Source organism: Giraffa tippelskirchi, chromosome 6 (genome assembly GCF_054371585.1).
Source record: "Giraffa tippelskirchi isolate mGirTip1 chromosome 6, T2T-mGirTip1v1.2.pri, whole genome shotgun sequence".
NCBI lineage: Eukaryota > Metazoa > Chordata > Mammalia > Artiodactyla > Giraffidae > Giraffa > Giraffa tippelskirchi.
In genome coordinates this window covers 140,607,149-140,629,339 of record NC_137280.1, presented here as the reverse complement: position 1 = coordinate 140,629,339, position 22,191 = coordinate 140,607,149, and the positions used below count along the sequence as shown (strand labels likewise).

Below are 22,191 nucleotides of genomic sequence, written 5' to 3'. Positions count from 1 at the left end.
ATTAACATTCTCATAGGTTTCTTAGACCCAGGTAAATGCAGTCTGTTGGGGGAATATGAACAGTTACACCTCAGTTAGATGGTAACTCAGATCATTCCATTGAGCCTGAGGATTAATTTCATTTCTCATTTGACCACAGGATGTGTGAAATGGTCCCAAATTGTTTCCTGCAGACCCAACATCTCTACTGAGTCAGGAGCCTGCAGCCAACATGAGGAGACCCACATGACTAAGTCATTTCCTAAACAAAATCCAGTGGCCTGAGATTAAATTCCCTGTGTCTATGCCTCAGCTTCACTTTTACTACCTCAATAATATACGAAATTCTTCTTTTCTAGTCCTTTTCCCTCCCAGCCTTCTGGTAGCACTAGGTGGAGGTTAAAAGACCTCTGCTGGGAAGTGTAAGTCTCAGCTCCACCATTGTATGCCTTATTTTTTCCTTTAAAATCTCAAGTTCTTGTTCTAAGCTTTTCTAAATCTCTTTCCTCAAAATGTACGGTGGCCATAACAGTACATGTTTCACAGGGCTGTTTACTTAGGAAATGCATGAGGACAGTGCCTGGTCCATAATTCCTGCTGGTGAATGAGAGCCCTCATGCAGGACTCCCATCCCCTCTTCTCACTTATCTCTGCTGCTCTTCCTACTCACACACCTTCATTCTCAGGCCAGGCTGGCTGGAGAGCAAGAGGCTACATCTACCAGCTCCTAGCTGACTTGGTTTCTTCCACATATAGAGACATGTTTTGGTTTTGTAATTTTTTTTTCACTGTTCATCACACCAGGGGAACAGCTGATGAATGGCAAAATTACAAACTTGGAGAAGAGACAAAAATTTAAAAAAAAATCTCATGGTAGTCATACTTGACTCACTATTAGAATAAATCTGAGATTCTGAAAGCTCCACTGACTTCTTTTTACATGGCTCTACAGAACTCTCAGTTTTGTTTCTCTCTAGGTTTTGTTCCTCCAGATGGACATCTTTAATGTTCTGATGCCTCTCAGTTGTTTTGTCCTGCTCACATCACTCAGTAGAGAGACTCCATTCTATGATTTAGGCTCAGAAATAGTTTTTTTTTGTTGTTTTTTGAAAAAGAGCTGTGGTCAAGTATGCCATGCAAGGGCTTCCTGACTTGTATTATTTATTTTGTAAGACATCTCCAAGTATGGACCTCCTGCTGCAGAGACCCCTCTACTCTGAATGTGTTTGGTCTGCAGACACCATCTGAAGAAACCCTACCTAGGTAGGCAAATCCTTACCTCCACTGTGTGGCTGCCTAGAAATGGAGCTCAGAGACATGGTGTGACTTTCCCAAGATCAAACAGCAAAGCAGAGGGAGAGCTGAGACTCGTTCCTCGGTTTCAGATGCTTTAAATTTGGGCCCATAGACCCCTGGGGGTGAGGTTGTCAGTAGGAAACTGTTATTAAATTGAGGCCCAGAAAAGGCCAGTGAGGTGAGAGAGGGCTTGCAGTGAGTTAGGGAGATTGCTGAGACCAGAGGCCAGTTCTTCTTATCCCATGTACAGTTACTGTTTGTCTCATGACTGGCAGCAACTATCTCTCAGGAGAGCTCCCTGAGGGCAGGTTTTCCTATTTGCTCCTCAAGTATCAGTATTCACTTTTTCTCAGCCCTGAATTGGATCATCATGCTCATCAACAGTATGAAGTCCAAGCAGTTTTTAATGCACCCCAAACATGCGTGAGGACTTGGCTGTCAACCCAGGAAAATTGGAAATAAAGTGAACACTGCTCTGATAATAGTCACATTTTTCTTTCCTTGAGGTTCTTACAATAGGTTTTTCTTGGTCCCAGGGTTGGATGGTGTAAAAGTGGGCATGGGGAACTTTTAGGAGCATTTGTTCTCTTACCGTATCTCTCTGTTTTACAAAACCAGCCGAAGCTCCACGGTCTGAGCAAGCTGGCCTTTCCAGCAAATCAAGGGATTCTTAAAGGGAAAAGTAGTTGGAGATGAGATTTTATATCTTTTTCTTGGGACTTCATTTGGACACATAGAAATATGTAGCATGATACTTTGTAAACGCCTTTCAAATCTATGATTCATTAGACATGGCTTACCTGGTTGCTTCTCTGCAGGGACCACAACATATCACAATGGGGAAATCTTGACCTCTGTCCATAAAGGTGTGGAATACACAGGCTTGGGTGGAGCAAATAACCACTCAGTGGGCTTTGTTTGGGGGTGGAAGTGCGAAGAGGTGCCCTCGGGACCCAAAGGAAGGAGAGAAGGATTCTAACTGGGAAAGGAGGGCCAGGATGATTTCTCTCAAAGATCCTTGAATTGGTTCTTCATGGATGAGAGCATTTCATTGAGCAGAGCGAACAGGCAGGGTAACAGTCTGAACAGAGATGTGGTGGCTTATAGGAGCACGGAATCTCTGTGATTGTTTAAGAGTCTAGTTTAATCTAATGGAGACAGGAAGCTAGGAGTAGCCTAGGTTCTTAAAGGCTTTGATTGATGGACTGAGGAATTTAGATTGGACCCTAGGGTCCTAAGAAACTGTTCGTGTGTTTAGAGAAGGGAATGGCACTTTCAGCTCTGTTTTTTGAAATATTGTGCTGGCAAGACTGTGGAAGCTGTATTGGAGAGGAGTAAACCTGGAGGCAGAGAGGCTCCCCAGGAGGCTCCTGCTGTTACTCAGACAGGAGATGAGTGTGTCAACTAGAGTGATGGCAGCAGTAACAGCAGAGAAGGGACAGAGTCAGAGCCATTTAGGACATGGAATTGAGAGGAGCTGGTGACTGGAGTAAGAAGGAAGGATGACTGATTTTCTGTACTTGGGATTGTAGATGATGTGATGGGTTCCTTGGTAAAGGAACCCCAGAAGGAAGAATGAAAATTATTTGGGTGATCTTGAGTTTGAAGTAAGTGCTCCTGGGAAATGTCTAACAGGAAGTTGGAAATATGGGGCTGGGTGGACCTACAGATGCCTCAGTGGGGATTGGTGTCTGATGACTGGCACCTCCCTCTGATCAAATAATCATTACTGTGATGATACAGCGTAAGTGCTGAATAGGGACTTGCCCCTATACCAAAGCTTTCGTATGTATCATCTCATAGGGGAACATTCCGGACTATCAATATTAGTCGTTGATAATAAACAATAGTTACTGAGTGCTTATTATAGGAAAGGGCTGGGTTTGATGCTTTCCGAGCATTATCTTATTGTGAACCCTTGTCCAGATGTTTGGGGTAGATTCTATTATTACATTCATTATAAAGGAGAAGAAACTGATATTTGTAGAGATTAAAACATTTGCCAGGGTTGGATATGTGACATTTCAAACTGAACAACCCTCATTGTCCTGAGACCTGGAATAATTTTTCCATAGTGCCATGACAGTGCCAGATGCACCATACAGAATCAAACATTCTCCCATCCAAGAAGACTAACAGTGAAAAAGAAGGTGGTCTTCTCCCCTCTCTTTCTTCCTTTGATTATACAAACGTAACCCACTAAGTACTTGAGGCAGCACAATGCTCACCTGTCTCCTTGTAAGTTTTACAATCATCCTATTTTAATGGATCACTTCTTATCTCTCATTCCTCAGGCTCTGGCTCAATTTTTTCTATGCTGAGGCATAAGGAACCGGAGCTATTTGGAACCCCTGAAAAGCCACCTAGTGGTGTCCGATCTGATCCCATCTGCCTGGGAGCGTACAAACCAGTCAACCTTCACTTTCCTTCAGGCCAATAGCATCATGCACCCTTGGGTAGCCATCCTGGGCCTCCTACTCCTTCTGACAGGTAGGTGAACAGGTGGGCTGTGCTTTGGAAGCCCTGAGGATGGGGAATGTAGCAGGTATGTAGCTATGGTCAAGCAGGGTAGACTTCTAGGGCATTGTTTAAAAATAATGGGGTCAACTAGTGAGCAAAGAACAAGGCTGAAGCCTTAAGCCAAAGAAATTGCTTAAACACTAATAATTATAAAATCTATAGCTAGATGAGCAAGGCATGACACAATGCATCTGCATATGCTGCCGTTTGTGTTGTTCATTGTCTGCATGAACTACTCATGTGTATGTGGTAAACAGTAACCATTGTTATCATGGCATGGAAAGGAACGGGAAGAAGAAATGGGGATGGATGGGAAGGAGACGAGTCCTTTATTGTACCATTCTGTGCTTTTTGATTTTTTTAAACCATATGCAACCATTTCTTTACAAAGAAAATATTTTACCTTCCCTGTTTTCCAGTGGCTTAAGACTCCATACTTCCAACGTAGTGGGTGTGGGTTCCATCCCTCATTGGGGAACTAAGATTCCCCATCTGTGCTGTATGGGAAAATTTTTTTTTAATAGCTAAAATATTTTAATTCAAAACATTCTATGAGAGAGGGGAGAAAATCAGTGATAGATATATCCTAAAATTTAAAAACAATCTTTAGAGGTGGAATATGAGTAAAAGTACAATTTAAAATTGTACTTCTATAACAAATTTTTAAAATTAATATGTATTAGCTTTGTGATCCCCAAATGATATTAAGCAAAATTAAATATTATCAGAATTCCAGTGAAGAAAATACTCTTATACTGTGTAACAATGAGTGTCTTATTCCCAAAGCTCTTCCCAGACTCACAGACCAGTCCTAACTATGAAAAGTGAAAGTGAAAGTGAAGTTGCTCAGTCATGTCAGACTCTTTGAGACCCCATGGACTGTAGCCTACCAGGCTCCTCCATCCGTCTATGGAATTTTCCAGGCACGTGTACTGGAGTGGGTTGCCATTTCCTTCTCCAGGGGAATTTCCTGACCCAGGGATCGAACCCAGGTCTCCCTCATTGTAGGCAGACACTTTATGCCGTCTGAGCCACCAGGGAAGTCCTGACTGTGATTAGCTGCTAAATCTCATATTTCTTTTAGGAACTTTTTGCCAATGCAGGGTTTTTAAGCCACTGCCACAGGTGAGAGCTTTCCTGGCTGTGTTTTTAAGAGGCAAAATTTAGTATTTTACTGAATATTCTCCAATTTTTTGGTTTTGCCTGGGTAAGTGGACTGTGATTCATTGCACATAGCTCAAGAAAGGATCCTTGCTTGAATTTTTTAGAATGACCCTAAAGCCCATAAGACTTGATTTCTTCTAAAAGTATTATAAACCCATTTTCCTAAAAACTGACTTCTAAAGTGTTTACAAGACTTCTGCCTTCTAGTCAATGATGTTTAATAAAATATTACACCTGTTTTTTAAAATTTAAATAAGAGAGGGTATTATGAAGTGACTATGTTCAATGGCCATTGGAAAATTCAAATAAAAATTGAAAATCAAAACTTTGAATATAATAGAGTTTTTAAACCAGATTTCAGTTAGGACAGTGATTGAATCTAGGAGAAAGGAAAAGCCACCAGTGTGTTTTACATATTTCATAAACAGATACCTGTCAAATACAGGATGAATATCCACATACTCATGCATTACTAGATGTCATTTGTTTCAATCAAATCTTTTGGAGAAAGTTTGATCATATTGACCAAAAAGGCTGAACATATATCTGACCTTTATCCTGATATTTTCTCTAGAAAATCTGTCCTATTGGGAAGTATAGGACATTTTCATCAATCGAGAAAAATGTTTATATGATCTTTCATCTTCAATCATATCTAGTAAATAGTGATGCTGCTGAAGAACATGTTAACATGGAAATTTGTTTATACTAAATTCTAAAAACTCAAGATACAGTCACATAATTTCAAACCACATAATCTATATAAAGAACAAAATAAAATTAAAGTTAAAATTTTGAGACCTCATGCTCTGGTTTCTCTCTATTTACAGATGGTGTAACCTCTTACCATCGAGTGACTGGAGTGGCGGGTCAGTCTGTCACGCTGCCCTGCTCGTATACTGGAGAAATCACAACTGCGTGCTGGGGCCAAGGGGCATGTTCTTTGCTGAGCTGCGGAAGAGACATTATCTGGACTGATGGATACAAAGTCATTGTTCAGACCGACAGACGTTATCAGCTAAAAGGAAATATTGGTGAAAGGGATTTGTCTTTGACCATAGAGAATACTGTCCTGTCTGACAGTGGCTTGTATTGCTGCCGTATTGAGAAAAGAGGGTGGTTCAATGATATAAAAATCATTCAGGAGTTGAGTCTAAGGCCAGGTGAGTTTGTCTTCCTACTTCCTTTGATCACTTACTGTAGGTTCCCAGAGATAAGAGTTTTCTGTTTGGTATTAACTTCCTCTTCCTTTAATAGGGAAACAGGAGGTTCTTATAGTTTTGTTTTCTAACAACTCTTCAGTAGAATAACTTGTATTTGTGTGGAGTGAAATATTAAGACTAATCTTGATTCAGGATCGTAGGCTAGAGGATCTTTCCAGTCAGCATCTCCTAGAGCAGTGCTTCAGGGGTTCTAGTTGCTTAATGAAAATGCATTCACTGTTTCACTCTGAGGTATAGTGAACATTTCTATGGAGCTAAATTTATTCCACTTGAAGAACTGCCCTTTTCTCTAGATAATATCTTAAAAGAATTTTTAAATGTTCTTTCTTAACATTTTAAGACTTACAGAGAATTTCACATATACAACAGTCAACACAGTCTTGTTGCATATACATTGTTCAGTTCAGTTCAGTCGCTCAGTCGTGTCCAACTCTTTGCCACCGCATGGACTGCAGCACGCCAGGCCTCCCTGTCTATCACCAACTCCAGGAGTTTACTGAAACTGATGTCCATTGAGTCGGTGATGCCATCCAATTATCTCATTCTCTGTTGCCCCCTTTTCCTTCCACCTTCAATACTTCCCAGCATCAGGGTCTTTTCAAATGAGTTAGTTTTTTGCATCAGGTGGCCAAAATATTGGAGTTTCAGCTTCAGCATCAGTCCTTCCAATGAATATTCAGGCTTGATTTCCTTTAGGATGAACTGGTTGGATCTCCTTGAAGTCCAAGGGACTCTCAAGAGTCTTTGCTAACACCACAGTTCAAAAGCGTCAATTCTTCAGCACTCAGCTTTCATCCTAGTCCAACTCTCACATCCATACATGGCTACTGGAAAAGCCATAGCTTTCACTAGACAGGCATTTTTTGGCAAAGCAATGTCTCTGCTTTTTAATATGCTGTCTTGGTTGGTCATAAATTTTCTTCCAAGGAGCAAGCATCTTGTAATTTCATGCATGACTACAGTCACCATCTGCAGTGATTTTGGAGTCCCAAAAAATAAAGTCTGTCACTGTTTCCCCATCTATTTGCCATAAAGTGATGGGACCAGATGCCTTATCTTAGTTTTATGAATGTTGAGTTTTAAGACAGTTTTTTCACTCTCCTCTTCCACTTTCATCAAGAGGCTCTTTAGTTCTTCTTTGTTTTCTGCCATAAGGGTGGTGTTATCTGCATATCTGAGGTTATTGATATTTCTCCTGGCAATGTTGATTCCATCTGTGCTTCGTCCAGCCTGGCATTTCTCATGATGTACTCTGCATATAAGTTAAATAAACAGGGTGACAAACAGCCTTGATGTACTCCTTTTCCTATTTGGAACCAGTTTGTTGTTCCATGTCCAGTTCTAACTGTTGCTTCTTGACCTGCATACAGATTTCTCAGTAGGCAGATAAGGTGGTCTGGTATTCCCAACTCTGGAAGAATTTTCCACAGTTTGTTGTGATCCACACAGTCAAAGGCTTTGGCATAGTAGATGTTCTGTTAAAGCAGAAGTAAATGTTTTTCTGGAACCTTTTGCTTTTTTAATGACCCAAAGGATGTTGGCAATTTGATCTCTGGTTTCTCTGCCTTTTCTAAAACCAGCCTGAACATCTGGAAGTTCATGGTTCATGTACTGTTGAAGCCTGGCTTGGAGAATTTTGAGCATTACTTTACTAGTGTGTCAGGAAGATCCCCTGGAGAAGGAAATGGCAACCCGCTCCAGTATTCATGCCTGGAAAATCCCATGGCCCGAGGAGCCTGGTGGGCTACAGTCCATGGGGTTGTAAAGAGTCAGACACAACTGAGCGACTTCACTTTCACACCTTTACTAGTGTGTTAGATGAGTGCAATTGTGCATTGAGTTTGATCATTCTTTGGCATTGCCATTCTTTGGGATTGGAATGTAAACTAACATTTTCCAGTCCTGTGGCCACTGCTTAGTTTTCCAAATTTTCTGGCATATTGAGTACAGCACTTTACCACCATCATCTTTTAGGATTTGAAATAGCTCAACTGTAATTCCATCACTTCCACTAGCTTTGTTTGTAGTGATTCTTCCTAAGGCCCACTTGATTTAGCATTCCAGGATGTCTGGCTCTAGGTGAGTGATCATACCATCGTGATTATCTGGGTCATGAAGATCGTTTTCATATAGTTCTGTGTATTCTTGCCACCTCTTCTTAATATCTTCTGCTTCTGTTCGGTCCTTACCATTTCTGTCCTTTATTGAGCCCATATTTGCATGAAATATTCCCTTGGTATCTCCACTTTTCTTGAAGAGATCTCTAGTCTTTCCCATTCTGTTGTTTGCCTCTATTTCTTTGCGTTGATCACTGAGGAGGGCTTTCTTATCTCTCCTCGCTATTCTTTGGAACTCTGCATTCAAATGGGTATATCTTTCCGTTACTCCTTTGCTTTTTGCTTCTCTTCTTTTCTCAGCTATTTGTAAAGTCTCCTCAGACAACCATTTTGCCTTTTAGAATTTTTCTCCCTTGGGGATGATCTTGATCCCTGCCTCCTGTATAATGTCACAAACTTCCATCCATAGTTCTTCAGGCACTCTGTCTATCAGATATAATCCTTTGAATCTATTTCTCCCCGCCACTGTATAATCATAAGGGATTTGATTTAGGTCATACCTGAATGGTCTAGTGGTTTTCTCCACTTTCTTCAATTTAAGTCTGAATTTGGCAATAAGAAGTTCATGATCTGAGCCACAATCTGCTCCCGGTCTTGTTTTTGCTGACTGTATAGAGCTTCTCCATCTTTGGCCACAAAGAATATAATCAATCTGATTTCACTATTGACCATCTGGTGATGGCCATATGTAGAGTCTCCTCTTGTGTTGTTGGAAGGTGTTTGCTCTGACTAGTGCGTTCTCTTGGCAAAACTCAGTTAGCCTTTGTCCTGCTTCATTCTGTACTCCAAGGCCAAATTTGCCTGTTACTCCAGGTGTTTCTTGACTTCCTACTTTTGCATTCCAGTCCCCTATAATGAAAAGAACATCTTTTTTGGGTGTTAGTTCTAGAAGGTCTTGTCAGTGTTCATAGAACCATTCAACTTCAGCTTCTTAAGCATTACTGGTCAGGGCACAGACTTGGGTTACTGTGATATTAAATTATTTGCCTTGGAAATGAACAGAGATCATTTTGTTGTTTTTGAGACTGCATCCAAGTATTGCATTTTGGACTCTGTTGTTGACTATGATGGCTACTCCATTTCTTCTAAGGGATTCCTGCCCACAGTAGTATAAATAATGATCATCTGTGTTAAATTCACCCATTCTAGTCCATTTTAGTTCACTGATTCCTAAAACGTTGACGTTCACTCGTGCCATCTCCTGTTTGACCACTTCCAATTTGCCTTGATTCATGGACCTATCATTCCAGGTTCCTATGCAATATTGCTCTTTACAGCATCAGACTTTACTTCCATCACCAGTCACATCCACAGCTGGCTGTTGTTTTTGCTTTGGCTCCATCTCTTCATTCTTTCTGAAGTTTTTTCTCTACTTTCTCCAGTAGCATATTGGGTACCTACTGACCTGGGGCCACCTCATGCAAAGAGTTGACTCAATGGAAAAGACCCTAATGCTGGGAAGGATTGGGGGCAGGAGGAGAAGGGGATGACAGAAGATGAGATGGTTGGATGGCATCACTGACTCGATGGACATGGGTTTGGGTAAACTCCGGGAGTTGATGATGGACAGGGAGGCCTGGTGTGCTGCGATTCATGGGGTCACAAAGAGTCGGATATGACTGAGTGACTGAACTGAACTGAACTGAACTGACCTGGGGAGTTCTTCTTTCAGTGTCCTATCTTTTTTCCTTTTCATTCTGTTCATGGGGTTCTCACGGAAAGAATACTGAAGTGGTTTGCCATTCCCTTCTCCAGTGGACCACATTTTGTCAGACCTCTCCGCCATGACCCGTCCATCTTGGGTGGCCCTACACGGCATGGCTCATAGTTTCATTGAGTTAGACAAGGTTGTGGTCCATGTGATCAGATTGGTTAGTTTTCTGTGATTGTGGTTTTCAGTCTGCCTGCCCTCTGATGGAGAAGGATAAGGGGCTTATGGAAGCTTTCTGATGGGAGAGACTGACTGAGGGGAAAACTGGGTCTAGTTCTGATGGGCAGGGCCATGCTCAGTAAATCTTTAATCCAATTTTCTGTTGATGTTGTGGGGCTGTGTTCCCTCCCTGTTAATTACCTGGGGCAAACTATGGTGGGGGTAATGAAGATAATGGTGACCTCCTTCAAATGGTCCCATGCATGCACTGCTATACTCAGTGCCCTCAACCCTGCAGTAGGCCACTGCAAACCCACGCCTCCCCTGGTGACTCCTGGATACTCTCTGGCAAATCTGGGTCAGTCTCTTGTGGGGTTACTGCTCCTTTCTCCTGGGTCCTGGTGTGCACAAGGTTCTGTTTGGGCCCTCCAAACAAGAGTCTATTTCCCAGTCCTGTGTAAGTTCTGGCAGCTCTATGGTGGGGTTAATGGCGACCTCCTCCAAGAGGGCTTATGCCATACCCAGGTCTGCTGCCCCCAGAGTCCCTGACCCTGCGGCAGTCCACTGCTGACCTATACCTCTACAGGAGATACTCAAACACAGTTTTGTCTCAGTCTCTGTGGGGTCTCTGGGTCCTGGTTCACACAAGGTTTGTTTGAGCCCTCTGAGCATCTCTGGCGGGTAAGGGGTTTGATTCTAAATGAGGTTTCACCCCTCCTACCATCTTGCTCCAGCTTCTCCTTTGCCCCTGGACATGGTGTATCTCCTCGAAGTCACTCCAGCGCTGCGCAGCCGCCTCTCTACTGGAGTGGGTAGCCTTTCCCTTCTCCAGGGGATCTTCCCAATCCAGAGATCAAACCCATGTCTCCCACACTGCAGGCAGAATCTTTACCAGGTGAGCCACAATGTATGAGCCTATATAGTTTCACCCCTTTCCTCTGCTCTGTCTTGGATTTTTTGAAACAGGTTTCACCCCTTATCATTTTTTTTTTCATAAATTTATTTATTTTAGTTGGGGGCTAATTACTTTACAATATTGTAATAGTTTTTGCCATACATTGACATGAATCAGCCATGGGTTTACATGTGTTCCCCTTCCTGGACCCCCCACCCACCTCCCTCCCCATCCCACCCCTCTGGGTCTTCCCATTGCCCTGGCCCTGAGCCCTTGTCTCATGCATCAAACATGGAATGGTGTTCTGTTTCACATATGATAATATACATGTTTCAATGCTATTCTCCCAGAACGTCCCACCCTCACCTTCTCCCTCAGAGTCCATAAAATTGTTCTATGCATCTGTGTCTCTTATTCTGTCTCGCATATAGGGTTATCATTGCCATCTTTCAAATTCCATATATATGCATTAGTATACTGTATTGGTGTTTTTCTTTCTGGCTTACTTCACTCTGTATAATGGGCTCCAGTTTCATCCATCTCAGTAGAACCGATTCAAATGTATTTTTTTAATGGCTGAGTAATATTCCATTGTGTATATGTACCACAGCTTCCTTATCCATTCGTCTGCTGATGGACATCTAGGTTGCTTCCATGTCCTGGCTATTGTAAACAGTGCTGCGATGAACATTGGGTTACATGCGTCTCTTTCAATTCTGGTTTCCTCGGTGTATATGCCCAGCAGTGGGATTGCTGGGTCATATGGCAGTTCTATTCCCAGTTTTTTAAGGAATCTCCACACTGTTCTCCATAGTGGCTGTACTAGTTTGCATTCCCACCAACAGTGTAAGAGGGTTCCCTTACACCCTTTTACACCCTCTTACACCCCTTATCATTAAATTGCTAGTTTTAAATTTAACGTAGCCTTATTGCTTTATGAGAACATTTGCATCTCAATAACTATTGACTTGTGGCTTTTAAAAACTTCGTGAAATTCAAAAAATTAGGAAGTTTACATTTTTCCATCTTGAGGTAGACATTCTAATTTTCCTTACTGTTTGATGAAAGGATCATGTTCTTCAGAATTTCCTAGTTTCTGGTGCTCTTTCCTAATAAATGTTCTCCCACTAAGGTCTTCCATTGACAGCAGAACCCAATGCCCCTGGCCTTTTTGAGCTATGTCTCTTGTTTAATTTAAATGAGCTTGATATTACATTACAATCTCCCATCTTTTGTACTTGGCTTGTGTCCTTGAAGGAAAGTAAAATAAGGTCAAGTTTGATACAACAAATAGCTGACTCTGAGGAAAGTACATCTAGGAGGTAATGTAAGGAAAATAGGCTGGTGTTAGAGACATAGGTAAGGAGGTTGCATGTGGAGAAGAGATTATTTTTAGAGTTGTAAAATTATATGATTGGTCTGGCTGAATATTTTTTCAATGATACAGAAAAAATTAGTAGGAGACTTTTATAGTGTTTGCTGCTGCTGCTGCTGCTGCTAAGTCGCTTCAGTCGTGTCCGACTCTGTGCGACCCCATAGACGGCAGCTCACCAGGCTCCGCCATCCCTGGGATTCTCCAGGCAAGAACACTGGAGTGGGTTGCCATTTCCTTCTCCAGTGCATGAAAGGGAAAAGTGAAAGTGAAGTCGCTCAGTCGTGTCCGACTCTTAGCGACCCCATGGACTGTAGCCTACCAGGCTCCTCCGTCCATGGGATTTTCCAGGCAAGAGTACTGGAGTGGGGTGCCATTGCCTTCTCCGTTATAGTGTTTAGATATTCTTTAATAGATGAATGTTTAAAGTCACTGCCCTGTACAGTGGGAAACTGGTCCATAACTGAGCCAAAGTGACTCCACCTCCAAACCAATTCTTTGCTGAAGTTTTCTTGCACTTTTCACAGAATGAGCTTACTTTCCAACCTTCTGTTAGGGCTGTTCCTCAGCATCTTCTTTTACCCTTAGCTTCCTAGCTTCTTCCTCAGGAAATATTTACAACCAAGGAAGACACATAGTTAAATAAGCCAATTCAGTTTCCTCCTTATTACAGTCCTTTATCAGATTTTTTGCTTGCTTCCTTTTTTTTTGTCTAGATTTGATTTCAGACTGAATGGAGGGGATTGAGATTGCACTCTTCGTCAAAACCTTTGACTGCACTGTTAGACCAGAGTCAGAAAACTGTAGCTCCAGGGCCAGATCAGATTATAAAACAGGCTCACCAACAGCTTTATAAATAAAGTTTTATTGGAACATAGCTACATCCATTTGTTTATATTGTGTCTATGGTTGTTTTCACACTGACAGATTAGAGCAATTACCACCAAGATCTCAGGACTATCCCAAAGCCTAAAACGTTTACTAATGCCTTATACATAATACGACTCACAAATACTTGTTGAAAAATGGTTTTTCTTTTTTAAGGCAAAAGTTAGCTAGTGTCCAAATTAAGTTGACTTGAATCCCTCAAAATAGTTTTCACACCAATTTTCCCCCATTTAAGTGACTTGAGGTTCCAATTCGTAGTTAGTAGAGTTGAAATTTAAGAATACTTCTGTGCAAAAAGATGCCTAGTGAGAAAAAAAAGTACTTATTTTTTATTCAACCCTACAATTTCTGTTTTTGTGTCAGGCACTGTGTTTTGGCTTAATTCTAGTTCCAGTTCTTTCTCTGAGTAACTCTGAGAACTTCAGTAAGTGGTTTGGAATCCTATATCATTTCAGACTCTGGAAAGAGTCAAAGTTATTATCTGTTTTTAAAACATCTAGTCTCTCTTTTAACCAGATTCAAAATGCATTTGTGTTATTGAGTATATGTTAATGGTTTAAATTAATATGCATTTAAGATGTAGTTCTGTTGGAAGAGTACCCCTAGGACTGGTCAAACTGAATGCTGTTTATCTGGTAAATATTTTGGTTCTTGGGAACTACTGTTTAGGTCCTAGGTGTACACCACTGAAAGGGTAAAGATGGTTTCAGGTTCTAGACAGTTTCTCTTTCTCACAGGTGTTTTTGAAGATGCATAGATTTGGTATGCACGACTAGTCTTTACAAAGTGCTTCAATACAAATCCCATATGTCAGTTTTTTTTCTTTCAACACCTCGTGATATTTCATCCTTTCAATGCAGCCGTTTCCTTGCTGTGACCATGTCTTCACTCCCTTCTTGTCACGGATTCTAGCTGACCAATGATGAGAATTTGAAGTTCATGGGAAATAAATACTGAGTTCTAGCTGGGGACAGTCTCCTTGGTCATGTTGTTGCACAGGCCCAGCACATGGATCTTGTTACCTGCAGCTCATTGAATCCTTGCTTTCATGTTAATTTCTAGCTCCAACAACAACCACAACAACTACTACTCAAAGAACAGGAACCACCACTACTACTACTCAAAGAAAAATGACCATGACTACTACACCTCGAAGAGAAACAACCGAGGCTATTACTCCAACAACGACCGAAACTAATCAAACAAAAACTACTACTCCAACCACCAACACTACTCCAGTGACAACCACCACTATTCCAGAAACTTCAACAATCACGATGATCACCACTGTTCCATTGACAACGAAGGCTTCTACCTCTACTCTTCCAATGGCAACACCCCCAGAGGACTTCCAGACAGGTAAACAGATGTGCTTCTGATCCTAGAAGGCTTTAAAGGATAGGATATTGACTATGCAGAGCACTGTGTTAAGTCAGATGTACAATCTAGGGTAAGGATTCTTAACAGGCTTCCAAACCTGGCTCTACAGAGTCTGTGAATCCCCTGTCCCCTGTTGTATTTACCTTTTATATCTATAAGCATTTACAGAGTGAAGGAGACCTAAGGCTTTTTATCAGACTCTCAAGAAATTTATTAATACAAAAAAAACCCAGATCACTGATCTTGGACATCTAAGGAGGATGGCTCATTTGAACACAGAATTATGAGGAAAAAATAAGGATGCCAGAACAGGGCCTGGTGAATGAGATTCTGCCCTTTCAAGGAGCTCTGAATAGAGATCATTTAATCCATTCTGAAGCCTAACCCAACACATGAGGATAAGATTTCAGTGAAGTTAGTGCTTACTCTGTTTCCTGTGTCAGGAAACATGCTAACTGCTTTACAACTATTAAGCCACTTAATTTTTATGACAACCCTACCCATTGTCAGTGTGATTCAATTCTACTTGATATTCCTGAGGACTGAGGCACAGAGTCCGAGTTCATTGTTGTTTCTGTTCATTCATATGAATAGAAAATGGTTGAGTCTAGATTATGCCCATTAATTTGAATGTTGGCCTTTGCTGCGTTCTGTACTGAACATAGAATTTATGTTTGGATGAGTTTGTTCTGATCTGACATCCTCACTGGAAAAGCTTTCATACAATTACCCTGCTTTTTCAGGGTGTCAGTGACTTACACATTTTACTTCTAACCTCCTTTGTTCATGTATCAGAGAAATGCCATTTATACTGATGACAAAGTAAATATCAGATTTAAGTATTATGCAATTTAGAATGCATACATTTGTTTTTTTCAGTTCAGGCTACAGTGTTCATACTTCAAATTTCTGTTAGATAATAGTTTAGGTTTAATATAAATGGAGAATATTTTTGAATTATAGGTTGGGAAATAACTTCTCATTCTGAGGACACGTTTGGGTTCCAACTTTCTCCTTTTAGGATTAAAAAGATAACTTTTATGTGGAGATTCTCAAAGCCTCCACAACCCTTTGGCACTTTGAAGGGCTCTGGAACTGAAGAGTAACAGAAATATCACAAACTCTTAGCCAAAATGTCTGAGGGAACACATTGATTTCCCTTCACCCCTGTTGATCCATGTGTGTATTCAGGGAGGAGGGATCTGAAGGATTTTCAAGTTGCATTTAGAAGGAGGTCTTTAGGTTGAAAGTGGGATTTTTACAGCCATAAAAGTTTGCAAGAAAAATGCACTAGAGCATCTGTTGACTTTTTCAGTATTGATTTAGCTTAATAGTTTGTGCCTGCTGAGGTGGATGGATTAGAGCTCCTGTTTTGAGGGACATGTGTAAGTTATGGCCTTTGTTTAAAGCAGAAGTTCAGAAGGAGAGTATTGGTGTGTATGTTCACGTGGCCTCCGAGAGGTAGTATTAGTTGAGTCTTATACATGTCCTGATAGTTTCCTAGTGAGTTTGAGTTTAGAGTTGAACTTTACGGTATAGAAAGGATGTTAGCACTGGAACAGATCTATAGCAGGGGCATTTGTATTTACATTCTTTCCCTCTCTGTGCTCTGTGCCCCTGTCCATGCTAGTCATCTAGAATACTCCTGAACTGGTTGGAAGTAAAGTCTGAGGAGAACAGGGGAACAGAAAAATGCCCACAAAGACCAAAACTACAGAAAGAAGTTAAGATCACCAAGTCTTCTGCACAGATTTAAATTGAATGAAGACTGCGATCATTGATTTTCTTTTATTGTCCTGTTCTCAATTCCTAAAGAGAGCCATATCCTGCTACAAATTTGAGCATTAGACAAAAGCAAAACCAAAAAAAGAAAAGAGATCCACCAACAACAACAATGACCAAAAAAAATCCCGCAAAAACAAAAATTTTCACAGAAAACAAAAGATAGCTCAGAACAAGAGAACAGGCAATGTTGAAATGTGAAGTCTATGGTGAGAAAGTGGAAAGAAGAAGACCAATGAGACACAATAGGGAAAGCCTAGGTTTGGTAACTCTTGTCCAGCCAGCACCACTGCCTTGGTCTAAAATTCTGTGATGCTCTCAGAGGAAGGGATATAAAAATCTTATTAAGAGGCAACCGGTCAACTCTGCAGGTCAAGTGAGATGTTTGATAGAAAATAAAGGAGAGATTTCCAGAAAGGAAAAGGGAACATAGCCCTGAGAAATCTCAGTGAAGCTTTCTGGTGAGAAATGGAAGATGAGTCAGATAATACAGGAAATCAGTCCTATGAAAGGAGTGACCAGAACACAACCGCAGAAGGAGCCAGAGTACCAGGAACACCGCTTTGAGGCTCACTACCAAGACTCAGACAGTGGGCAGTACTGTCTCCATAAAGTGACTTCAAGGAATTGAATAATCTCAGTACGTTTTCTGTGCTGGTCAATGTGTACATCTCCCTGGAAAGATGTAGATGGATAATTAGGAACTTGAATAAGGTCAGGAAGTCAAGAACGGGGTTCTCGTAAACAAGGTGGATTAGTGCCAGCCCCAAGGCCATGCTCCACAGAACTGAACTGTCATTGGTGTGAATAAAAGTTTGGTATGAATAAAAGCTTAATTGAGTGTCCTATATAAGATGATAGGTTTTAAGAGGATACTAAGAGTATAAAAGGAGAAATGATTCTGTCTATTGATAAGCTCTTCAGATCATTATCTAGGTAATATTTATTCATAATAATGAAATACATATATGGCAGGGTAATGTCTCAAGGCCATCCTTGAATATTTCTCTAAGAGTCAAAGGGTAATTCCTAAATTTAGTTTTATTTGTTATTTTTTGCTGGAGTTGGAAATTTTCCTCCACAAATTGAACAACATTCTTCCATTCTTATCATTTCAGTACCTTCTTTATCTTCTCCAACACAGACTGCAGAAACCAAGCCTACCACCCCATATGAAACAAATAAAACTTGCTCACCATCATACTCTTGCTCAACAGGTAACTTTGTTTTCTTTCCTGAAAGCCTGGGAGCTTTCAAATTTTGATAAATATTAGCACACTGTTAAGAGCACATATTCTGTAATAACACAGGTCTGACTTGAGTACCTACAAAGGCTACTCCAATTAGCTATACGACTTGAACAAATGCCTTACCCTCTTTGAATCTGTGTTTATCCTTTGTAAAATGGGTGGAATTTTACTGATGTAGAATTCTTTCAAGGATTAAATTAGATAAAGATTGGAACATAGTTAAAAGGTAAGTGATATATAGCGTGGCGACTATGACTGTCACTTAGCATGTCCGGAAATATGCACACCTGAGCAACATAGATAGCTTGTAAGATTTGGGAACATCCACATGTGAAATGCAGATGCATTTCTCTAAATTAAACGAACCAGCCTTTTCTTTAAACTTATTAGTAGGCTTAATTCCCTGGACAGAGCCTTAAAAAGTTTAAATCCAAATTAATCTGGTCCAGACCAGACTAGTCACTTGTTTATGTTTCCCCTAAGCTCCAGAAACTACATAGAGCCACCGGGCCCTCCTGCTGCCTTGTTAAGCTGTCATTTCACGTGGACACTTTGAGATGGGTTGAGAACATGGACAGGAAAACCAAAGAGGCATGCCCTACTAGGATTGGGCTATTCCACCAGAAAAGTCTCCCTGCTCTCCCCAATTTTGGAAAATCCATATTTTTTTCAGATGTAAGATTTTTCTTGTCTTTCCTGTGATGGCAAAAGGTGATGCTGAATCCTGTCATCTTTCCCAGCTAACTTGCTACCTGTGGTGGTAAATTTGGTGATGTAGCACATGCTGAACTCCTTTGCAATGCAGAGCTGGCTTATGTGTTCTTGTGCCTGCGAAGCATTCAAAAAAGATCAGGCTTTTCAAGACTCCTCGTGCATATGACTCATCATGCTCAGGAGTTGCCAATCTGTAGCAGACCTCCAGTATGGCCTACCTTTTGCCAGTCATCCCTGGAAGCTGGTTAATAGAAAATGGACCTGCAGTAGGACACACAGAGGGACCAATTCAATTGGGAATCAATCTCTAAAATTTGTCATTAAAACCTGGTCAAGGTAGATTTTCAGCATGGAACAGACATTGGAACAGCTGTGTCACCACAACTTCTGTGACTGCTGCCATCTTGGCAGTGTCTCTGAGGTTCTCCAGCCAAATCCTCACAATGCCCAAGTCAGACTTCAGTGGGTTAAAGCCTCACAAAACAAAGAATTTTAGTATGGAAGGAATTTTGGTCATCATATGGCCTGCCACCCATCTTTTGACAGACAGATGTACCAGCAAACTGTCACCTGTTGTGGTTGTTCATTAGCTACTGCAACATTTTGGCCACCTGATGGGAAGAACTGACTCATTGGAAAAGACCCTGATGCTGGGAAAGATTGAGGGCAAGATGAGAAGGAGACAACAGAGGGTGAGATGGTTGGATGGCATCACTGACTTAATGGACATGAGTTTGAAAAAACTCTGGGAAATAGTGAAGGACAGGGAAGCCTGACATACTGCAGTCCATGGGGTCACAAAGAATCAGATATGACTTAGTGACTGAACAATAACAACATAATCAGAGGCTTAGCATAGTCAATGAAGCAGAAATAGATGTTTTTCTGGAATTCCTTTGCTTTCTCCATGATCTACCTAATGTTGGCAATTTGATCTCTGGTTCCTCTGTCTTTTCTAAACCTAGCTTGGACGTCTGGAAGTTCTCAGTTCATGTACTGCTGAAGCCTAGCTTAAGGATTTTGAGCATAACCTTGTTAGCATGTGAAAGGATTATCCAAGTCATTAAGATCTTTTTGTATCATCCTTCTTTTGTATCATTCATCATTCTTGCCAACTCTTCTTAATCTCCTCTGCTTCTGTCAGGTCCTTACCATTTCTGTCCTTTATCATGCCCATTCTTGGATGAAATGGAAAGAGGAAAGACATACCCAACTGAAAGGGAAAGATATATCCAACTGAATGTAGAGTTCCAGAGAACAGCAAGGAGAGATAAGAAGGCCTTCTTAAATGAACAATGCAAAGAAAACTGTCATACATTATCTCATTTAATTCTTTCAGGGCAGGTTTATTTCTTGCCATTGCCAGACTAAGCAGCCTGTTTAGTTCTGTTTTGGAGACAGACAGCCTTCAGTTCAACTGCCAGTTACTAGCTGTGCACCCAGGGGCAAGATGCTGCATTCCTCACTGCATGTTTGTGAGGAATGAAAAATAAGATGTTTGAAAAGTCCGTTGCATGGTGTCTCTCCCCCTATTGTTCCTATTGTTATATAATAACATAATAGTAATAGCTGATATTTGTCTAACATGGTGTTAAGACTTAGACACAGTAATGTAAAGTGTAAAACTTTAGAGGGGGTATGGTGGATTCATTTTCACTTTGATTGCAAAATGACATGACAAAAGTTTTGTCAGTAGTTAAGGATTTTTCTAAGACCTTCAGTATTTTCATTGGATGAGAATGTAACTTGTGTAGTAGTTATGAACCGAGGCTCTTGTCCCGTTCTATAGTTGGAAACTTCAACCATTTCAGGACTACTTCCTCAGCTATAAAGTAGGATTGAGAAAACTGGTATAAGAATATAAAGGTCTTGGTATATAATAGATATTCAGTAAAGAAAGAATCCTGTGTCTGACCTATAGGTCAGATAGGTTGCTTAGGAAGGTCAACAGTATATGTTCTGTGTAACAAAAGGCATATTTTAAAACACTATTAAAATTTGAACATTCAAAACTTTAAAGCATAATATTCATTTATATCAAGATTTTAGGTACATAGCATCCTTGTGTGTGTGTGTGTGTGTGTGTGTGTGTGTGTGTGTGTGTGTGTGTGTGTGTGTGTGTGTGTGTGTGTAGGTGTTAGTTGCTCAGTTGTGTCCAGCTCTTTGTGTCCCCATGGACTGTCCCACCAGGCTCCTGTGTCTGTGGAATTCTCCAGGCAAGAATACTGAAGGGGTTGCCATTCCCTTCTCCTGGGAATTATGCTGACCCGGGGGTTGAATCCGGGTCTCCTGCATTGCAGGCAGATTGTTTATCGTCTGAGCCATCAGGGAAGCCCATATAGTATCCTTAGAAATTCTGCATATATCCTCATATTACATTAGCTTTGGGGCTGATGTAACATATTTTCTAAAGCTCTTTTGGATCAATATCTGGGCACACTGGCACATAATGTAGGAGTTGGATGCCACCTGTTGGGATATCTTAATGCATCTCACTCACATTTTAAATGTAAAGCCAATGTAACATATGTTTTGAAAAGGGTCGTTCTGCTGTTTGGTGTGCAGTGGCCTCTGAGCACTCACTGGCAGTTTCATAGCTGTCATGAAATCACTGGTTACCTACCATAAGTGGTAATCTTTAACCTAGTTCTGAGAATGGGCCACTATGACTTCTCGAAAATTGTAGGTAAACATTCTGTGAACATGTACTTGTTTCCATAGATAGAAAAAAGGGGGTCCATTTTGGAAGGGTGGGTGACGAAAATGGTTAAGAAGCATGGGTTACAGGTTAAATTAAATAATGTTAGTTATTTGATTTAACTCCTGCAGTGCCTACAGCATTTGGCCGTATGATTATTCAAGTTTTTGATCATTTCCAGAAAGCAATGTGAATATATTTGGTGTTTGCAATGAAAATTCAGTATTTTTATAATTCTAATAAATTTTCCTTCTTGTTGAGCAGATGGGAATGACACTGTGACAGAGTCTCCAGATCCCCTTTGGCATAGCTATCAAGTTGTAAGCATACTCCTTCCTACTTTATTAGCCTGATTCACTTGTATGTTTCCTTGGAAGCAAGTTACATTTAGAGAGTATTATTATTAAGTCTTGTTCACAGTTAATTATTTCTAACTCATAAAATAAACGAAGAAAAGAATTTGACTCTTAAATAGGAATATTTTAATTAATTTAAAAATTTTATATAGCTGCACTATTTTGTTAGAAATATCTGAAAAGTGATACTATACTCCACACAAACACTCTACAAAATGTCTCCTGGTCATAAAATTAGAAAAAAGAGTTAATTCAAGGATAGTGAATTAACATTACATATCAAGGAAGACTTTGATCATCATTAGAGAAATAGCGTGCCTTGAATTGATGTGGTGGAATGCAGGCCATCCCAACCAAAAATATTATGCAAATCAAAGTGTGCTTGCTTAAACTTAGGCCCCCTAATATCTTTTTCCAACCCAATTGTCCTCCTATTGAGAAATTTTGAGGCCACTGCTGAGTCTTTCTATACGTAATCCTCCCCATTTGTTGCTGGTGTTTAGTCACTAAGTCTTGTCCAATTCTTTGCAACCCCATGGATGGTAACCTGCAGGCTCCTCTGTCCATGAAATTTTCCAAGCAAGAATATTGGGGTGGGTTGCCATTTCCTTCTCCGGGGAATCTTCCACAGCCAGAGATCAAACCCATGTCTTCTGCTTGGCAGGCGGATTCTTTACCAATGAGCCA

At 40.7% G+C, this 22,191-nt stretch overlaps 1 protein-coding gene across 2 annotated transcripts in view; it reads left to right on the top strand.

Annotated features, from left to right (window-relative positions):
- LOC145510102 (hepatitis A virus cellular receptor 1-like) overlaps window positions 1-22,191 on the top strand; it is a 69,935-nt gene that overhangs the window by 41,386 nt on the left and 6,358 nt on the right. Inside the window, exons 10-15 of one of the 2 annotated variants that reach the window (XM_081500441.1) lie at window positions 1,153-1,242; window positions 3,570-3,765; window positions 5,790-6,122; window positions 14,387-14,683; window positions 17,605-17,703; window positions 21,413-21,468. In XM_081500441.1, the coding sequence (XP_081356567.1) occupies window positions 3,720-3,765; window positions 5,790-6,122; window positions 14,387-14,683; window positions 17,605-17,703; window positions 21,413-21,468 (831 nt within the window). In that variant the 5' untranslated portion in view covers window positions 1,153-1,242; window positions 3,570-3,719. The remainder of the gene's footprint in view (window positions 1-1,152; window positions 1,243-3,569; window positions 3,766-5,789; window positions 6,123-14,386; window positions 14,684-17,604; window positions 17,704-21,412; window positions 21,469-22,191) is intronic. The other variant, XM_081500440.1, reaches the window with a different exon arrangement.